Source organism: Bidens hawaiensis, unplaced genomic scaffold (genome assembly GCF_021521415.1).
Source record: "Bidens hawaiensis isolate Kalapana, Puna unplaced genomic scaffold, B.hawaiensis_p1.1 tig00057681_1, whole genome shotgun sequence".
Taxonomy (NCBI): domain Eukaryota; kingdom Viridiplantae; phylum Streptophyta; class Magnoliopsida; order Asterales; family Asteraceae; genus Bidens; species Bidens hawaiensis.
The window spans coordinates 37,129-58,231 of NW_027506394.1; the positions used below are offsets into that span (position 1 = coordinate 37,129).

General features: G+C 33.7%; 2 protein-coding genes across 8 annotated transcripts; both read left to right on the plus strand.

Moving 5' to 3' along the window:
• The first annotated feature begins 863 nt into the window (after nucleotides 1-863).
• Nucleotides 864-2,884, plus strand: LOC143617729 (uncharacterized protein At2g34160-like). Its single transcript, XM_077090192.1, has 5 exons — nucleotides 864-1,033; nucleotides 1,122-1,170; nucleotides 2,181-2,243; nucleotides 2,330-2,394; nucleotides 2,661-2,884. Exons 1-5 carry the CDS (start codon nucleotides 914-916, stop codon nucleotides 2,754-2,756), a joined length of 393 nt encoding a protein of 130 aa, XP_076946307.1. The 5' UTR covers nucleotides 864-913; the 3' UTR covers nucleotides 2,757-2,884.
• A 9,757-nt stretch (nucleotides 2,885-12,641) lies between these two features.
• On the plus strand, nucleotides 12,642-20,063 carry LOC143617731 (phospholipase D alpha 1-like). 7 transcript variants are annotated; one of them, XM_077090198.1, is made up of 5 exons: nucleotides 12,642-12,660; nucleotides 13,539-13,608; nucleotides 13,933-14,031; nucleotides 14,934-16,830; nucleotides 19,354-20,063. In XM_077090198.1, the coding sequence occupies exons 3-5, from the start codon at nucleotides 13,939-13,941 to the stop codon at nucleotides 19,788-19,790; spliced, it is 2,427 nt and encodes an 808-aa protein (XP_076946313.1). In that variant the 5' UTR covers nucleotides 12,642-12,660; nucleotides 13,539-13,608; nucleotides 13,933-13,938; the 3' UTR covers nucleotides 19,791-20,063. The 7 variants fall into 7 exon arrangements, with proteins under 7 accessions (XP_076946313.1, XP_076946315.1, XP_076946312.1 ...); XM_077090197.1 differs by lacking the exon at nucleotides 12,642-12,660 and adding an exon at nucleotides 12,668-12,804 and having other exon boundaries at nucleotides 13,931-14,031; XM_077090194.1 differs by lacking the exon at nucleotides 12,642-12,660 and adding an exon at nucleotides 12,668-12,804 and having other exon boundaries at nucleotides 13,539-13,616; nucleotides 13,931-14,031; nucleotides 19,354-20,006.
• The last annotated feature ends 1,040 nt before the right edge of the window (nucleotides 20,064-21,103 follow it).

A 21,103-nucleotide genomic window follows, 5' to 3' on the forward strand; every position in this document is an offset into this window, starting at 1 on the left:
TGATTTACATTTAATAGCAGAGGCTTAACTCAGGACCCCACTACTCGTCGTATTTGGTTTGTTTCAATTTTACTTTTAAGTCTTTGATCCTATAAGGGACATAATTAATTATCACACTTTTTATTAACTGAATAATCTTTAAAGATTTAGACAAAAATGTTTTAAGAGTAAATATCGAAGTCAATGAGATAATTGGTTAAAATGTTTTAGGGAAATCACATAATATATGACACAGTATATGTAACACACCGACTTTATAACATATTTGATCATAGAAAATACGATCTCAAAAAATTCTTTCAAAATTCATGACCTATTCAAGGCTAATTTACAAAACTCTTTGCATTTCAACTACGTTAGATCTTTAGATGAAAACAATCATTGACAAACAAAATGTAGACGCATATACAAAACACTGAAATCATTAACTTGATAACCAGTGTATTAGTGTTCTGTCTCGAGCCCTTGATCTTCAACCTTGTAAATCCATTCCCGAGCTTTACCTAAGGCAACAAAAGCGTCAATAATTGGAATAATAAGTACTTATAAACATATAGCAATATAATATAAAAGACGGTCTTTTACCACGTGTATATCAGCCAAGTTGGTTTCCCGCTTTTTTCAGCCTTTCCAATTCCTTTATTTGATTTCGAGCAACATGTACCTATTTCTAATCAACATAAGACAAAATAGTTGTTAGGAGTGGACAACGAGGCTCTTCACTTTAAGAAGTGTGGTAGTCGAAAACACAAAGAAAATTGTCGTTATAAAAAAGAAAACTTGAATTTAATTTATACTGTACAAGTCAGCAATGCAATAGATATAACTATACCTCAATCTTCACACACAATATAATAATAATAATAATAACATTGGGGGCTAGGGTTTGCAGAGTCGGAGTCGATCGGAAAAGATGGAAGAGATAACCGAGGGAGTAAACAACGTAAACATCTCCTCTGATTCGAACCGGAAAAACCGAATTCAAGTATCCAACACCAAAAAGCCTCTCTTCTTCTACGTCAATCTCGCTAAGGTAATGACAATCAAATACCCTGTTTCTGTATGTATGCTGTCAATTGTGAATTTGAATACAGTTTTTGTGTATTTTATTATAATTGCAGAGGTATATGCAGCAGCACAATGAAGTTGAGCTTTCAGCTCTTGGAATGGGTATTCATCTTTTATTTATTTATTAACTACACCTTTTTCGGTTTTGCTTTCGATAATTTTATGTGATGTTAGGCTTGTAAATGAACTGATTCGATAACAAACGATTGAACACGGATATTAAGTGGACATGGTTTTCTTGTTCATTAAGAAAATGAGTGTGTCCGTGCTTGTATACGCTCGTCTGTTAACAATATAAATGAACTGTTCACGAACATAAATGGACGGACATAACTGAACATGGATGAATGAGCATAATTGAGTTAAAACTAGTTAAAGGTATTGTGAAGAACAATGTGTTGGGCCTAAAAAGCTATTAAAAACATGTTAACTTGTAATGGGCCTAATGAATATATTAATGAACGTAAAAGAACAAACTGTAAACTAACGAGCATAAATAAATTTATATGAAGTTATGAACGGACATAAATGAACGTACGAGATATATGTTCATGTTCATTCGTTTAACTTAATGAACAATTTGTTTTGTTCGTGTTCGCTAAATAAATGGACATAGGCGAATTTCCCGCTGAACGGCTCACGAACTGTTCACTCAACTTTCGGTTTGCTTAAAGGCCTATGTAATCTAACGAACATAAGTGAGCATAATGAGTGTAATAAATGAATGAACTTAAATCAATGTAAACTAATGAACATAAGTGAACGCCAACGAATGAAAATAAACGACTTTAAATGATTGAACATAAACGAACGTTAAACGAACATCAATGAGACATGTGTTTATGTTCGCTCATTTAACTAAATGCACAAAACTAACTTCACGGCGAACGGTTCACGAACTCTTCGCTGAACGTTCTGTTTGTTTACAGTAGTCATATGTAATGTTATGCCAATGTGCGAGTTTCTGTAATCTTGTGAGAATTTTATAAAAGATCATAGTTTGGTCTTCAAAACCTTCTAGATTATGTAGTTAATTGAAGATTATGCAAGAAAATTTGGATATATGATATAGTTGTAGCTGTGGTTACTCATGAAATTGATATCAATTGCAGCAATTGCAACTGTTGTCACTGTGGCTGAAATCTTGAAGAACAATGGCTTTGCGGTTGAAAAGAGTAAGTTATGCTTGTTATGTAAATCAATTACTGAAATGTGTTATTTTAGATTTATATTTGAATATTCTCAATATGTTAATATGCAGAAATAATGACGTCAACTGTTGAAATGAATGGTGAATCTAGGGGAAGACCAGTTCAAAAGGCCAAGGTAAGTATTATTGTACAGATATACTGTATAATCTTTCACCCTGTCACATATTGTAATTGTATAGTTTGCATGTAATAATATTTACTGTATTAATTTTTTATAAACAAATTTGTGAAGTGAAGAAAAAAGTAACTATGGCTAATTCAACATGACACTTTTTGACCCGATCTATAATATTACGTGTTTTTACCAAAATTTGTTACGGCATCTTCATATTTTGCCATCATTAATTGTTGGTAATTTACTTGTTTTTCTTATTTGCTTAGATTGAAATTGTACTAGGAAAGACAGAAAATTTTGATGAGTTAATGGCTGCTGCACAAGAGGAGAGGGAATCGGGATACGCGGAAGAGCAAAGCTGAACATAGGTTGTAGTTGGTTATGTTAGCATTTGGTTTGTTTTGAGATGTTTGGTTGCATTGAGGTTGTTTTTATTTGATTAATTGTTTGAAGACTCTTAAGACGGACTCGACTTAATATCTCTTACTTAGCTTGTTTTCGGCTTGCCTCTTAACACGAGTCAGCTATGTGGGTTGATAATTTGCTTTGTTTTTCTTGGTATTGATGATTTCGCGTGTTCCTTTTTATGAAACCTTCAAATAACATCTTATATTTCTTTTATCTTTAATTAACACAACATCAAACTATCAAACACTACCACTACATTCCCACCGCATGGAACAATGGTCAAACACTACAACATTCTTCCTCGTGGCTTTGTTCTCATCTCCACCAACTGATGAGTGGGTAAAAGTTTGGGTTTAATGGATGTATCGTGTTGAATGCAATGACTGTGTGCAGTTGTGTATATGTAATTAATGGAAGCTTGAACGAGTTTCTTGGAACACTTATAGTGAGAATTAAGTTGTATCCTAGACGTAGGAAGCATGTAGAGGAAGATAGAACAGATAAGGAAGAAATTAGTAAAGTTTTGGCTAACGGCGTAGCCTAGAACAAACTTGGAAATTTTGATCAGCCATTCAGCCCCTTCAACGCAAGGCAAATTGAGGGTGACTTTTGTATGGGGCGTAGCTTACGTTGTATGCCATTTTTGGTTGCTAGCTTGTTTTTCAGTCATCTATTTAATGGAAGTAACCCTACTTCGAAAATACTGTTCCTTATAGTTTTTTTTGAACGGATTTCTAGTGATGTTCATAAAAAAAAAAGAAATTTTCCAGTCATCACCCGATTAATGTTTATCCATTCCAGGTCCAAATTTGAAGATATTATGATGAAGGCTAATTTTCACTGTGATCACCTCCGGGTGTGAAGGGTTCATGTAAGATAACTATTAATTCTAGTTGTCATTCTGATTTTAGGATTGAATTCGTTAACATCTTAAGATATGGTGGATTTAATTTGTGGTTTGAACATTTAAACAATCTGATTGTGTTGTAAACATTGGTTTCATATCATTAGACTTAGGTTTCTTTACGTCATTAGCATTTCGATATTGAATCGTGTTTTGCACATTTGGATTTCTGATTAGACAAGGAGAAATCCTTACAACTTGTTCCTTAATCATCATTTAATTTAATCATGCATAGAGTCACCCTTAATAACTTCTCACTAAATAAAAGTAGGTTAATAGTTGTATCGTTGAATTTGAAACCTGGAGTGATCACTCTTTTCATAATAAACTCAAACTTTTAAGTTTACATTAATTTGTCTAGTTTAAGTATTAGTTAATGAACAACATTTTCTGTAGATAGAACATCTTGCTTACCCTTATTAATAAAGATAACTAAGACACGAGTTTTACATATATTATTTATTGACATTTCGACATTGATAACCAACCAACCAACCAACCAACCAACCATATTAATGACATAGTTCTCTTCTTTTAGTTGAAATCGTCGCATCATTAAATTCTAGCCGGTCTCTGTCACCCACACAATGTGTTATTTATATCAACGATGCTAAATATTTTATTTATCTATTTCTTTGTTCATCTATTAGAAAAAAGTGGCCACACATGTAACCATTTCCAAACACTATTCTCTCCTGACGTGGTTCTCTTCCTCGCCACGTAATCTTAATCGTTTCATGAATTCTTTTCGGTACGAAACCATTTAATTGTGAACAACTAGGGTGCAAAAAAAATATATATATCGCAAAAAAATGGAAAAAGAAAAAAAGAAACTGAAAGACATCACTACAACAAAAAGGGCTTTTTAGGACCTTTTGTGTGGGACACTTGTAAAATAAAAAATATATATTTAATAGGACAAATGAACATTTGGGGTCCTTTTACAATGTACGCCACAGAACCGGTGTCCTAAAAAGTTATTACATATGATGGATGATTCGTTAGGGTCGTATTATCATATAACTTAATAAGACACTTAAAATCTAAATCCTAATAAAGTAACCTATAAGATATATAGTTGTTGGTGTCTCATTATGTAGTAATGTAATAGGACACTTGATCACTGGAGGTCTTATTAAATCATAAGTTAATAGGACATTCGTAGTTAAGTCATAAATGTTCGGTATTATAGGACCATTTCTAGTCGATATCATATAAGAACACAACTTAAAAGGACATTTTACACCATAGTCTTATCACTTTAACTTTTATAAGACGCTTAATCATTGTAGTGTTATTATAATACACCTTAATAGGACATTTGATATTTGAGTCATAAAACATCTGTTTTATAGGACGCTTATTCGTTTAAGTTTTATTATAACATAACTTGACACGACACTTGACACTTGAGTCTTATAACTTTAACCTTTCACTACAAATAAAATAGAACATTGTAAAAGTGTCATAATATGTTTTTTTAGGACGTTTAAGTTGTTTATAGATATATTATGCGACCATAACATTTAGTTTCATAATCTTGTTTTGGATATTAGGACCATTTTCTTGGTACTATAATGTTTCATCATCAGGGTCCTATAAATTAATTTTTAAGAACGCTTGTATGTGTATAAAAAATTTACGATTAGGTAAACACATGTCAAAACATAGTAAAAGTGTCCTAATATGTTTTTATTGAGACGCTTTTTGTGTTGTTAATAGATATATTATGCGACCATAAAATTGGTTTCATAATCTTATTCGGGATATCAGGACGCTTTTTGAGTTCTGAGACTTATTACAACCCCTTTATATGAAACACTTTTCTCATTGGTCCTATGAAATGAAAGGTCCTATAAAATAGAATTTTAGGACACTTTTGTGCGTACTAAAAAACCCTTTTTATTGTAGTTCAAATAGAGAAAATTGTGGTGTTTGAACATGAAATAGTTCAAAACTAGAGCTAACAATTTATGACACGGTGCGAATATAATAAGGTTTTGGGTTATTATATCCAACAGGTTTAATAAATGACTTGTGCTTGACTTAACCTGTCTTATAAACAGCTCGTGTTTAGGTTGATATGTTTAACCTGTTTAATTAAACATATTGAGCCAAATAAACAGTTTGATCCACTAACCTGATTAAGTAACACCTTTTGCAATTTGATTATTATTATTATTATTATTATTATTATTATTACCATCATCATCATCATCATCTGTCAAGCTGTCAACATCTCTTACGTGTTTAGATAAATAGTTCAATGGGCCGTGTTTAGGCTACACGATTTTATATATGTGCATGTTATAGTTGTGTTTTTTACACACATAAAAAGATTAGTCACGTTCGTGTTGAAAACTTCAACCCGCCACGTTACACGTCAATGTTACACGATTGACACCATCAATATTGAGTTGCCAAAATGCAAATTCGTCAAAATTGGATTGCCAAAAGGTGAACAAGTGAAAAATTATGGTGCCAAAAGAAAAATCAGAGATATTATTTAAGATGTACCATAACCACGTGCATTTTTTTAAGATAACGCTACATAGAAAAATTGGACAAATCCCCTCAAATCACACAAACTGTTGATAATTTAATTTTTATAAAAATGATGTTTCAAGTTTTTTTTGGGACGGATGTCGGCACATGCCTTGTCACCTTAAATATTTAAGTAATATTAAAATACACAACTGTTGCTATTTTGATCGGATACAAGTACACAAGTGTTGCTATTTTGCCAAGTTATTTAAAAACTTAATATGATAAATGGGGAAAACTAAAACTAATGTTAATTAATTACTAAATAAAGCTATAAGTAGGATATTAAAAAGGAAAAAAACCAATACTTTTTTTATTATCTATCGTTGATTATCAACATACAGATAAAAAAAATCTGAAAAATTGCCGTTTGTCCACCGTGACATGTCAGTTACATCTCATTGATACACAGATTTGTTCCGATGACTGGATATAGAAGGTGATCCATTGTTAATGAACCGGCCGGAAAGTTTTGCCAGTGACTTTTTGTGTAAGTCATTGCCCATGTCTTACCATCTATGGACCTTCATTGGCGGCTTCTGCCTTCACCAGTTAATTACAGACGAGATTGCCTATCGCTGAAAGTTATCCGAATTGTTTGTTTAAGACACGATAAGACATGTTAATAAAAAAACACGGTATGTGATTTGTTTATTTTCTTAAATAATTGAAATTAGGGGGTTAAACTCCATCATTTTTCCCTTATTAGTACATGAAACTTAGAATTATCTTATGGGCATGACATATAAAGTCAGTTAAACGAGTCGTATTCAAGTTTAATACCTGTGTTAAACGCGCCATTTCTAACCTGTTAAATATTTTAAAACACGAATTACCAGCCCTTAAAAGAGATTGAATTTAAGTCTTGTTCTGACTTATTGTTATTATTCCAAACTGATTCACTCGTGATGCTATATATGTAGACACATGTATATCATTATCGTCCACTTAGAACACTTTAATAATGTTATATAATTCGATCAGAACACCGTGAAAGCCAATGCAAGATATATTTTATCTTACTTTAAAAATGAAAATATAAAGTAAGTGGTTTATTATTATTTATATTATAGATAGCAGAATTTTGTAATATAATAATGATTCTAATGAAAAAGACTTTTAAGATGCTTATATGACACCGACAACTTTTTATAATTCTGTTTAAAAGAGTTTGAAGAGAAGTTTAGCTCCTTGCCTAATTGAAGTTAGTTTCACGTAGGGATGGATTTGAAAAAATCCCTCTGTGTTATACACTTATTCTAGCATTTTTTTAATACATTTAATAGATTTATTTTCTTTTAACAAAACACACACCCCCTATTTTCTTTTTAATACATCCAATCCACCTATTAGCTATTTAGTAGAACTCGTCCCCACACTAACTTTAATGAGGATAAACAATAAATTTAACTGGGTCTAACATTAGCGTTTAATTGATTATTTGAAACACACCATTTAAGTCATTAAGAGAGTTGAGTGATTCATAGCTACATTTAACATGTTTATAAATCTAGTCGGATAAAATGTTCTATGATTGGTTCATAGATTTTTTTTAGTGAACCAAAAACACGTTGATACTAATCAATTTAGATGTAGCATTTTAATGAATAATTGTGGGGCTGTCAAAAAGCAAAGATAAAGAAATTCTAGCAAAATTGTAGAAAAACTAGAATTCTGACCCCCCGCGTTGCGGCGGGGTGTCAAATTGTAACCTAAGACTCTAACAATGTCCAAACATTACCAAAAAGTCGGTTGTTGATTAACAATCGTTTATAACATTGGAGACATATATAATCATGAAACCATCCTACATGCTTTATCACCACTAAGCATAACTACAAGGCAAAAGAAGCCCAAATTTCATAACTGCAAATCAAAGCAAAGTAATAACTTTATTTTCATCAAAGTCTTCACACCTGAACAGGTGTTAGTAAACCTCTTAAATTATCTTCAGCATATGCTTTTATCTTGAAAATATTTTGACCCATCTAAACAATATACTTTTTTCCCTTCCCATCTAAACAATCTCCAGCATGCTCTAAAGCACCTATGCTCATCATCATCATCCACCAAACCAAAAGCAAACACTCACAAAAAGCGATAAACAACTGCCAATCAAAACCAAATCAACACAGAAACCAAGCAATTAACAATTACAAAACACCTAAAAAACAATATAAGCAACCTACATTACTAACACATAACCACACTCCAAACTAAGTTGTACTCAAAACTAATTGTTATGCAAATTTAAATGCAACGCAAACCAAATTGCCACACACATTAAAAATAACCTATTTAAATTAAAAAATAAACGGAAAAAAATGATGTTTAGTAAGTGTAGATTTTGCATTTCTCATGAAGAAGTAACACACCAAGTGACACCAAAAATAAAAAGACCACCTATTTCCGATGTCAAAATAAGCTATAAGTATTTCATCAAAGTTCTTTGTGAGCACACCTAAAAATATATGCCCTAATGTCAACATATTATGAAATAAATGACAATAAGAAAAACCCAAAATTTTCCTTAACATCTTTATTGTTGTTGAAGTTTGAAAATTTGAATCACTTTCTTCTCTCATTCGTCTTCCCGGCCGCCAAGCATTCATTCACCGGACCTTTCTTAACTCACGGGCAACCACAACTTCACCCACAATCTTAATCAATCCATTCATTCTAATGTTGTACCCATTTTAATCTTATACAATACCCACCTGTTACAGATCGTATTTACTCACTCATGGGTCAAGAAATCATCGTCGTACCATCGCCGGAAACCGTCACACCGCCGCCACCGACGTCGTTGGCACCTGGGTTTCAGGTTTTATCCCACCGATGAAGAGTTTGTGATGTACTATTTGAGACGTAAGGCCGGTTTCAGGCTGTCACTGAGATTGATGTGTATAAATCTTAACCATGGGAAGTCGCCGGTATGGATTAGTTTAGGTTTTTTGTGATTAGGGTTTCGTTGATTTTGTGGTTTTCATTTCTAGGTTTTTGTTGGATTTGTGTTTGGTTTTGATTGTGAAAGTGATTTGAAGATGTTTGTTAATGACAGAAATGGGGTACAACTTTAAGTCCACAGTTTACAACTCTTAATGAAACACAAAGTTGCAAATTGTATATATATATAATTATAGCAAAATTAAATATTAAAGATATATAAACAAAGATATTAGAATAAAGTTAACTCAACATTATATAATAGGAAGCATATAATTAAAAGTTGTTCATACTAAGAATATTATAAACGAGGTGACTTTCCCAGCGCAATGCGCCCGACTGGTGATGTTTGGCTGTCTGTGCACGCGTTGCAACAGCAAGCTAACACAAATTCGATCGGTATCGGATTACGTAACCCGAACTAGACAAAAAAATAATAATTCGTCAACACCTAGATACATCAAATAAACATATTTAAAAGAAAAAAAACATGCATTGAGGTGGAGAGCTGACATGAATATGGTATAGTAGTGACATTCGTACAACTTATGATACGGAAAATAACATATGTAAAATGATGTTTATGTGGTCGGTAAAACACAAACGTGTTGCGGAAAATCGACGCGAATTCAATAGGTATCGAATAGGTTCGTTGCGGTATTGGAAATAAACTTTGATAATAATTTCAACAAATTAACATATTAAAAAAACAAATAAAATAACAAAAAAAGAAACCAAAAAATATTCAAAGAAAGGTCTCCACATGACGCAAAATAATCATCAAAAAATTGTTAGAGATATGCCTTGAACCTTCACACCCTTTTATAATTTCCCAAATCTCTAACAAACTCATCAATAACCAACATAACAAGTTATCACAATTGATTAAAAGTCAAAATGATTTACATAAAAATAAAATTAAACTAATAAAATATTAAAAAAAACTCTTATGACACCAAACTTTTCAGTTATACTAATTAGATAATATTGAAAGGTTAATTTCTCGTATACAAGTGAAAGAGTTAAAAGAATAATGTTTATTTATAGATTAAATTAATAACCTTTTCTCGTATACAAGCGGAAAAGGCAGGGTACACGGGTGGTGGAGTGGGGGTACTGAACCACCATGTGTGGCATGGGAAGAGCGTCAGAAAGATATAACTTCAAGTGTTAAAATTACGCTAAAAGGTTATTTATGAATATATTGTCATCTCTTTTTTTATCTGCGTTTCAATATCAAATACCACGATGACACACACGATATCTCCCACTAATTTAATTATAACTACTCATATTAGTTATTTGTATAAATTATTTCTCAATGGAACACGATCTACCCTTCAAAACTTATGTACAAAAGGCCCTAAAAAACAACCAACACACTTCACAAGAAGATTTCACTCAATTTGTTGAAGTTAATGTTGACTATCTTGTTAAACAATGGTTTTGATCCATTTGTTGTTGATATCGTTGGTTATATTGTTAAACAATGATTAGGACCCGTTTCTTGTAGATAATATTAGTTATATAGTCAAACAATGATTTTGACTCATTTGTTGAAGTAAATGTTGATGATATAGCTAATAACAATGTTTTAACCTTTTATGTTAATGCAAGATGGAATTCATATGATTAGCAATAGTTGATGATTTAAATCGAGTAGAAATGGTTAGACACATGTGAAATAAAAATTTTTATGCGCTTACGAGTATTAGAAACATTTACAAGAAGCAGGAGATTGAACGGACAGACTTACCATACAAAAATTGAGTTTTAATGATACAAGAGGCATACTCTATGCCCTCGGGGAATAAGTTACGCTTCCTAGGGTACCTTACGTCTAAACCCCGTTGTTATATACTTATATGCGTAACACTAGGCCCATGCGTTGAAGGGGGATAGGCCACGCTTAGTCAGACGTACCCTACGTCTGATGTGTTTTCTTCAGTTTGTTGTGTCGCGCTTTGGTTTTATTTTTAGCTTTTTTGAAACAGTTAACTATATAAAACCCCATTAGCAAGTAGCTAAAGGGGATACAAAAGCAAGATTACATCACCAAAAACAAGTTTTTTTAACTAATCAACGAAACATATTCTAGTTTTAGAATACATACCAGAATACCCACAAAAATGAATGAATAACAACATTATTCAAGATAGTTATGTTTATTTAGGCCTCTATATACATACATTCGTGTTAGGATTTTTATAACTTAAAAATACTAACTTGTGTGGTTGATTTGTTGAGTTTTGTTTTTTTTTTATTTAAGAAGCAGATAATTCATAAATGGAACAATATTGATATTAAGCTCATAGATCCTAGTCTATATTGTAAAAACATGAGGAAAAACTTTGGGACCGAAATTCCTCATTATAAACTTGTTTTTTAGTTGTTCAAACTTTAAAGTGAGTGTTACGTGTTTTTTTATTTTCTTTTACCCTTTTTCCCCCTTTTTTCTCTCTTAATTTTATTCCTTCAGTTTTTTTTTCTAAACTATAATATTTAACTAACTAATTGGAGGTTTTAGAGTTTTATCTTTTAGTTTGTAATTTGCGTTCATATCTTTTAACATTCATTTTTATAGCAACTTAACTTTTCATAATTTTAGATATACCGTCGCTTTATCTTTTTTTATCAGTGTTTTGATGTTTAATATAGCGCTACCGCAAGGCTAACTACCTTCCACTGGTTTATTATACTATTGATGTTAGTTATCTGTATTTAAATTATTTCTCAATAAAACACGTTCTAAATAGTCATTATAAAAAACAATCAACACTTGAGTAGAATAAAGTCAATTCATTCCACTCGATGTACATTATAATAAAATATAATAATAATAATAATTAATAATAGTTAAATCATCCACGTGTTATTCCATACTTGTGGCCTAATGATAGAATGATTGAATTCTTCAGTAAGCACTCAAATTCGATTCTTATTTATGTAATTTTGGATAGATATTTACAATAATATATTTGAACTAATTCTTGCACAAAGGTAGTCAGTTCGAACCCTGAACCAAGTTTTCATCCTAACGAGTGTTACATCAGAGAGTTTGCACAAAGATAGTCAGTTCGAACCCTCGTCACCATAATGAGTGTTACATTCACGTGTTAAAGTTTTCATCCCAATGACTATCAAATGACAACCGTCGATATGGTATCCTAAGGGGAACGTCCAAATAAAACTCTGAAAGCTAAAGTCTGACCAAAATGAACAACGAGACTCAATAAATTTAAAGAGTGTGGTAACCTAACACTAACGCATAAAAAGTCAGTGTTCAGAAACATAAAAAAATACATCCACGTGTTGACGTATTTTTAGACGGATATGGGACAACACGCCTCGTCACCATAAATAATTGATGCAATAATCTTTATTGCTTTGGTTGGGGCCATTTATATTTATCTATCCATCACTCTGTCACTCATTTTCCTCTGATTGCCGTCTCGTTTCTCACGGTACATACATTATTTCTTCATTCATTTCGGGCCACATCTCCTACACCGTCCTGTATTTTCGTACTAAATTCAGCAAGTTTCTATGCATTTCTTCATAAATATCTTAACAAATTCTTAGATTTCAGCTACCGCATCACTTTATCTGTAACTCTGTTTTGCTATAGATATTTGTTGATGAATTAATATATAGGTTTTGGATCGGTTACTTTTAGCAAGTTTTATGCATTTTTTTTTTAACTATTTGTTAACTAGTTGTTAGATTTGAGCTACTGTGTCACTTTATCTGTACTTCTGTACTGATTTTGCTATAAATTGTTGTTGATGAACATCAGATTTGTCGATCGGTTACTTTAAGCAAGTTTTTAGGCAGTTGTTTTAAGTGTTTGTGGATTAATTTTTAGATTTGAGCTATTGTGTCACTTTATCTGTAACTCTGTACTAATTTTGCTATTGAATTTTGCTGATGAATGAATAGGTTTTCGGTCGGTTACTTTAAGCAAGTTTTTATGCATTTTTTTAAGTATATATAAATTAATTGTTAGATTTGAGTTACAGCATCACTTTATCTGTGATTCTGTACTGATTTTGCTATGAAATTTTGTTGATAGAACAACAGGTTTTTGATTGAATACTTTAAGCAAATTTTTACGCATTTGTATAAGTATTTGTGAATTAACTTGATTTGAGTTACCACAGTAATTCTGTACTAATTTTGTTATTGATTTTTGCTGATTAACGAAGAGGTTTTCGATCGGATACTTTAAGCGACTTTTTATGCAGTTGTTAAGTATTTGTGAATAAATGTTAGATTTGAGCTACTGGACCACTTAATCTGTGATTCTGTACTGACTTTGCTATTGAATTTTGTTGATGAGCAGGTTTTCGATCTGGATAGAGCTGTTGTTAAGTTATTTGACCTAATTCAGCTCAGTTTCTTTGTTTAACAGAGTTAGCAGGTTTCGATCTAGTCTATTTCGTGTTTTTCTTCACGTATCAGTTGATGTTTACAGATTGTAGAAGGTTTTTAAGTCGATTAGGTTATTTTTAAGTTGATGAAAGCCTCGAATCCGTGTAAACGAGTAGTTTTAAAGTTACGGATGGTGAGGTTTTTGATTCGATTATTAAGAAATTAGTTCATGATTTGATATGAGATTCGTGTAAATAAGTTAATATAATTCCATCTGCGTGCTTGATAAAGAGGTGATTAGGTTTTTCATGATGAATTTGATGAATGAGTAATGTGATTAGGTTCTTTTAACTTATGTTGCAGAGTAGATAATGGCTGAGACTCTGCTTCATGGCACTCTTCATGTGACTATCTATGAAGTTGATGAAATTAAGACTGCAGGTGGCGGCAACATATTCTCCAAGGTATACCATTTGTTTTTTTTACTTATATATTAACTTTCAATTTCATTGTTTTGGTGATTCATGATTTTGACCTAATAATAATTGTACATGCTATATAAATTGATCTGCTATGTACACTTTAAATTGACAGCTTCATGTTTTTAATTTAACAACTAAAAAAAAAATCTAGAAATAAAAATATTGGTTATTTTATTGTTTCTCTTGGCTCGTCTCTTGAAAAAAAAACTGATACGAAGAAACTAGTTTGATTGTTTGTTTTTTTGTAAGTTATATTACCTACACGTGTATACATAAACAATACAAAATTGAACAAAGCAGTTTGATGATTATTTATGTAACATACTCTACACGTTTATATGTAAAACTATATAATTTAAAATATGTGAATCAATGATAAAAAAATTAAAAGGCTAGATTTGTTAGTTTTTTCTTTCATAAATTTAGTTTTATGTAGTAATCCTCACCCGATTATGTAAAAGGCTATAACTTGCAACCATGTTGTGTGACATAATATATGGCTATATGCCGAACAGTCAAACACTATATATTGACAGCACAAATGGATTATTTATTTGTTTAATTTTAATAAAATTTGGAAATAAAAGAAAATGGTTATGTTTATTATCTTCTAAAATTTTAAATAAAAAACATGAAGAAATTAGTTGGTCGTTCGTTTGTGTAGGTAAACAATACAACTTTAAAAACATATGAACAAATTAGTTTGATGGCTTTTCATGTACACAATCTACATATTTATATGTTTTACAAGCATATAAAATTTTAAAAATATGATAGCTTGATAGAAAAAAATTTCCTTTTATTATTTAAAAAATTTAGTGTCAGTTAATAATATATATTACTTTTAAATACCAGTTTTTTCATTATCATCATTTTTTTCGCAGATTGTGTCTAACATAGAGGAAACTGTTGGATTTGGGAAAGGAACTCCCAAAATCTATGCAACGGTCGATCTCGAAAAAGCACGAGTCGGGCGAACAAAAATGATCGTAGACAAGCCCGAACACCCGAAGTGGAATGAGTCTTTCCACATTTACTGTGCTCACTCGGCTTCTAATGTCATATTCACAGTCAAAGATGATAATCCCATTGGTGCAACATTAATCGGTCGCGCTTATGTCCCCGTTGAAGAACTCTTAGATGGTGAAGAATTAGACAGATGGGCTGAGGTTCTAGACGAAGACAAAAATCCCATAGAAGCTGGTTCTAAAATCCATGTAAAACTACAATATTTTGATGTCACACAAGACCGTAGCTGGAACCGTGGCGTTAGAAGTGCTAAATATCCCGGTGTTCCTTACACGTTCTTCGCTCAGAGACATGGATGTCGAGTTTCTTTATATCAAGATGCGCACGTCCCTGATAATTTCATTCCCAAAATACCCCTCGCCAATGGAGAATATTACGAGCCACAACGATGTTGGGAGGATGTCTTTGATGCGATAACTAATGCAAAGCACTTCATATACATCACCGGGTGGTCGGTTTACACCGAGATAACTTTGATACGCGATTCGAGGCGACAAAAGCCGGGAGGTGATGCAACACTCGGTGAGCTTTTAATAAAGAAAGCAAACGAGGGCGTTCGCGTTCTTATGCTTGTGTGGGACGATCGAACGTCTGTCGATATACTTAAGCGAGACGGATTAATGGCAACCCATGATGAAGATACTGAAAACTATTTCAAAGATACCCAGGTTCATTGTGTTTTATGCCCGCGAAACCCCGATGATGGTGGGAGTTTCATTCAGGACCTTCAAATTTCCACCATGTTCACACACCACCAGAAAATTGTGGTGGTGGATGCTGCCACGCCAACTGGCGACTCTACGAGCCGCCGCGTGGTTAGTTTTGTTGGCGGCATTGATCTATGTGACGGTCGGTACGACACCCAGTTTCATTCGGTTTTCAGAACACTCGATACCGCCCACCATGACGATTTCCACCAACCGAACTTCACGGGTGCCTCGATAACCAAAGGTGGGCCTCGCGAACCGTGGCATGATATTCATAGCCGACTCGAAGGACCCGTCGCGTGGGACGTTTTATTTAATTTTGAACAACGGTGGAGAAAACAAGGCGGGAAAGATATTCTTGTTAATTTAAGAGAACTTGATGACATATTACCACCGTCTCCCATTATGTTTCCGGATGATCAAGAAACGTGGAACGTGCAAGTGTTCCGATCGATCGACGGTGGGGCCGCGTTCGGTTTCCCAGATTCGCCCGAGGATGCGGCTAAGTCGGGTCTAGTGAGTGGGAAAGATAATATAATCGATCGAAGCATACAAGACGCGTATATTCACGCAATACGACGAGCGAAACGTTTTATCTATATTGAAAACCAGTATTTTCTTGGAAGCTCGTATGCGTGGGCGTTTGATGACGTTAAAGGCGAAGATGTGGGCGCGCTGCATCTTATACCGAAAGAGCTTTCGTTAAAGATTGCTAGTAAGATTAAAGCGCACGAAAAGTTCACGGTTTATGTTGTGGTCCCGATGTGGCCAGAAGGGTTACCCGAGAGTGCTTCAGTTCAAGCGATATTGGATTGGCAAAGGCGTACTATGGAGATGATGTATAAAGATATTGTTCGGGCTCTTGAAGTTGAGGGGCTTCAAGATGACCCGAGAGATTATTTAACGTTTTTTTGCCTCGGGAACCGTGAAGTGAAGAGGAGTGGGGAGTATGAACCGTCTGAACAGCCCGACGCGGATTCTGATTATTTGAAAGCACAAGAAGCTCGAAGGTTCATGATATATGTTCATGCCAAAATGATGATTGGTAAGTATATTGAATCCTGTTGATGATTAAACAGGTTGTGTTTGGGTTGACCTATTTAACCCGCTTAGTTAGACACATCGGCCTACTAACTGATTATGACCCGTTTAGCACATACTTATTACGACCCAATAACTCGATTAACACGTTTACAATTTGGTTATCACATGCCAACCCATTTAACAGTTTAGATGAATGGGTTAAATGGTTGGTTTGGGTTGACCTGTTTTAACACGTTTGGTTAAACAGGTCGAACCCATTTATCGCCTGTTAACCCATTTTTTACAACCCTATTAGCACGCTTATAACTTAATTATCAGTTTATCACCCGCTACCCGTTAGACACGTTTAGATAAATGGGTTAAACGGGTCGTGTTCGGGTTAGGGTTGGTCCGCTACCCCGCTGGATGTTTTTGACACAAATAAAAATACGATTCATGTTCAGGTTGAACAGTTCAACTCGCCAACCCACAAGGCGGATCCATTGCACGACTAGGATGGGCCGGTGCCCACCGTCCGTCTCTCGGAGTGCCGCGTTTGCAGGTACGTTTTAGTATATTATGCCTCAACAATGAGACGTTGCCCACCGTTCGACTGCCTGTCGATGCCCACCGTCGGTTAATGACATCAGCGGATTTGAGGCCTTCAAGTGCGACGGCGGTCCGGCTATGCTGAACGGGGAAGATGGAAAGTGCAAGCTTAAATGACCCACTATTATTAAATTAAAATGTTTTTTTATTTAATTAAAAGCCCCACTATTATTTTATTATATTGTTTTTATTATTCTAGTAGTGAAAGGAATTGCACACCACACTTGGTTTTCATGACTATGAGGACTTCACACTTTTGTTTGTCATTTTAGTTTAATATATTAATAGCATTCATTTAGGAATGAACTTTCTCTGATTATGTGATACTCTATAATTTTATAACATTTATGTTATTTGGTTAGATATATAATTTTAGTTTTGTCAAAAAATATATTGTTATCACTATATGTGAAAAAGTCTTTTTTGAAAGATAATTTGTGACCCTCCGATCATTATCAACTAATGTCAGTATGTTCGTAAAACATATACAAACATAAGGTATTTTGTAACCCTTCAAAAAATGTTTCTAGTTCCGTCGTCACTGAAGGTTGTAACAATTAATGGCGGATCTAGGAATTTTTGCTAGGGTGGGCACAAATTAGATTGGGTGAAAAATGGGTTAGGTCAAAGAGAAGGGCAAACCAAACATTTTGGAGTCCCGTAGCGGAATGAACTTTTGGGGCACATGAGAAAATAAACTGGCATTTTCACACACCTCTATTTAAAGTGTGTGTGCGCGCGCATGCGCGTGTAACCTTTAACTATCATAGGCCAAGCACCACTATCATTGTTACAACCTTCAGTGATGACGGAACTAGAAACTTTTAGTTGAAGGGTTACAAAATACTTTATGTTTGTATATGTTTTACGAACATACTGACATTAGTTGATAATGATCGGAGGGTCACAAATTATCTTTCAAAAAAGACTTTTTCACATATAGTGATAACAGTATTTTTTTTGACAAAACTAAAATTATACATCTAACCAAATAACATAAATGTTATAAAATTATAGAGTATCACATAATAAGAGAAAGTTCATTCCTAAATGCTATTAATATATTAAACTAATAATGGCAAACACAACTGTGAAGTCCTCACAGTCATGAAAACCGAGTGTGATGTGCAATTCCTTTCATTACTAGAATAATAAAAACAATATAATAAAATAATAGTGGGGCTTTTAATTAAATAAAAAGACCTTTTAATTAAATAATAGTGGGTCATGTAAGCTTGCACTTTCCATCTTCCCCGTTTAGCATAGCCGGACCGCCGTCGCACGTGAAGGCCTCAAATACGCTGATGTCATTAACCGACGGTGGGCATCGACAGGCAGTCGGATGGTGGGCAACGTCTCATTGTTGAGGCATAATATACTAAAACGTACCTGCAAACGCGGCACTCCGAGAGACGGACGGTGGGCACCGGCCCACCCTAGTCGTGCAATGGATCCGCCTCTGGTAACAATGATAGTGGTGCTTGGCCTATAATAGTTAAAGGTTACACGCGCACACAAACATATAATTTTTAAATAGAGGTGTGTAAAAATACCAGTTTATTCTCTCATGTGCCCCAAAAGTTCATTCCGCTACAGGACTCCGAAATGTTTGGTTGACCCTTTCTCTTTGACCCAACCCATTTTTCACCCAATCTAATTTGTGCCCACCCTAGCGAAAATTTCTAGATCCGCCAACTGCTTCATCCCGACAAGACTAACAGCGGTTGGAATGGGCCAAAATGTATTTAAATGCTTTCACCTTCTTGAAAAATTTTACTCTAAAAAATTAGATTAACACTTTCATAATTGTGTTGGTTCTACCCAGTCCCAACTACCCTTTTTGATCCATACTTAGAAATTACCCATTTTGACATATTTAATACATAAAAAGTTATATTTTTTGATGATTTTTTGTATTGATTGTTACTAAACGCAGTTGACGATGAATACATAATAATCGGATCTGCAAACATAAACCAACGGTCCATGGACGGTGCACGTGACTCTGAAATAGCCATGGGTGCATACCAGCCATATCACCTATCAACCCGAACCGAGCCTGCACGGGGTCAGGTTCACGGGTTCCGTATGGCTCTATGGTATGAACACCTAGGCATGCTAGACGACTCTTTCCAACTCCCCGAAAGCACCGAGTGTGTTAAAAAAGTCAACCAAATTGCTGAACGTTACTGGGATCTTTATGCTAGTGAGAATCTTGAACAAGACCTGCCCGGTCACTTGCTTCGTTACCCCATTGGGGTTGCTAGTGAAGGTAATGTGACCGAACTGCCCGGAACTGAGTTTTTCCCGGATACGAAAGCTCGAGTTCTTGGTGGTAAAGTTGATTACCTTCCTCCGATTCTTACTTCGTAAGAAGGTAAAAAGAGGTATGAAATGTGTTTGTTTTTCTTTCTATATAAGGTGTGTTTGTGGTTTGTATAATAAGGCATGCTTGGTGGTGGTGTTTTGAGTTTTGGGTTTTGAGAGGGTATTATGTGTATCTGTGTATGAGTTGGAGGTTTTAAGAACATTTTAGTGATGTTATGTATGCTTAATGCGGACTTTTGTTTTAGCTATGTTGTATTGTAATCATGTGTCCGGTGAAAATGGCGTGGGTTTGGTTAACGGATCCATGATTTCTTTTAATGTCACTTTTGAATATTAGACGTAACTGAAACTAAGTACTTGGTTAGACTGTGTTAGGTTGTGAATTCGTTTGATATCAATATTCCTGGCGCTTTTTAGTTTGGATAAACTGGGTTGATTTGTGTAATATATGATTGAAAAGTAATTATAATCTAGGCTCTTTCAAGTTTGGTTAGTAGGCATTGATTTGTGTATTAATGTGTTTGAAAAGTAATTATAATTTAGGCTACTGTATGTTATTAAGAATTTATCATGTTTGGATGCTAATGTGTCAGAATATATTATGTAGATAATTTTCTGCTATCATCTACATTAGCCATTGGGTTTAGACTTTAGAACTTTATAATTATGGTTTTGTCAACTAATTACTAATAAATATATTATCCTTTATACAAATAATTAATAGTTTTTGTTTGATTTAACGTCATAGTCAATAGCGACTCGATCACGGTTTAGATAATGAGCCTTTTGACCCTTTTTGAAAGATTTTTATTATTTAAATATATCTCAATACTTTTGTGAGTAGTGACTCAATGATTGTTAAAAACTTTAGATAATAACATTTGACCCCTTATCTTTCTAGCTATGCATCATCAACCTTAGCGAGCAGCCGAGCTGCCTGAGGCCCCGAGCAGCCATAAGCCCAACAGCAGTTCCAAAGCCCAGACCCTCAGCAGCCCAATAAAACTTTAGAATACAAAATTCAAACTCAGTAAAACACAATATCCAAACAATTTATTAAATTGTAACAAACATATATATATATATTGACATAAGATTTCATTTTCTTTCTAAGGCTGAAGAAAGCAAAGGCGGAGGTTAGTTTTTCTATTTTATTTTATTTTCTTCCTTAGGACAATATAAGTGTTTTTTTTTATTTCTTTTTGCTATTTTTCTTTCAAAGGAGCAAAATGGTAATATATTTAAATCGAAAAAACCATTTAATCTAAGAAGTAAGAAAATCATCAAAATAGAAGATCATGTGCACGTTTACAATATCAAGAAATAGTTTAGCATAGTTCATTTTATATAAGCTTATT

Excerpts from the sequence above, each read along its gene's own strand:
- LOC143617729 (XM_077090192.1), top strand. The coding sequence starts at position 914 with ATGGAAGAGATAACCGAGGGAGTAAACAACGTAAACATCTCCTCTGAT. Across the intron at positions 1,171-2,180 it reads GCTTTCAGCTCTTGGAATGG|CAATTGCAACTGTTGTCACT; the intron begins GTATTCATCTTT and ends TATCAATTGCAG. Across the intron at positions 2,244-2,329 it reads TGGCTTTGCGGTTGAAAAGA|AAATAATGACGTCAACTGTT; the intron begins GTAAGTTATGCT and ends GTTAATATGCAG.
- LOC143617731 (XM_077090198.1), top strand. The coding sequence starts at position 13,939 with ATGGCTGAGACTCTGCTTCATGGCACTCTTCATGTGACTATCTATGAA. Across the intron at positions 14,032-14,933 it reads GCGGCAACATATTCTCCAAG|ATTGTGTCTAACATAGAGGA; the intron begins GTATACCATTTG and ends TTTTTTTCGCAG. Across the intron at positions 16,831-19,353 it reads TCATGCCAAAATGATGATTG|TTGACGATGAATACATAATA; the intron begins GTAAGTATATTG and ends TACTAAACGCAG.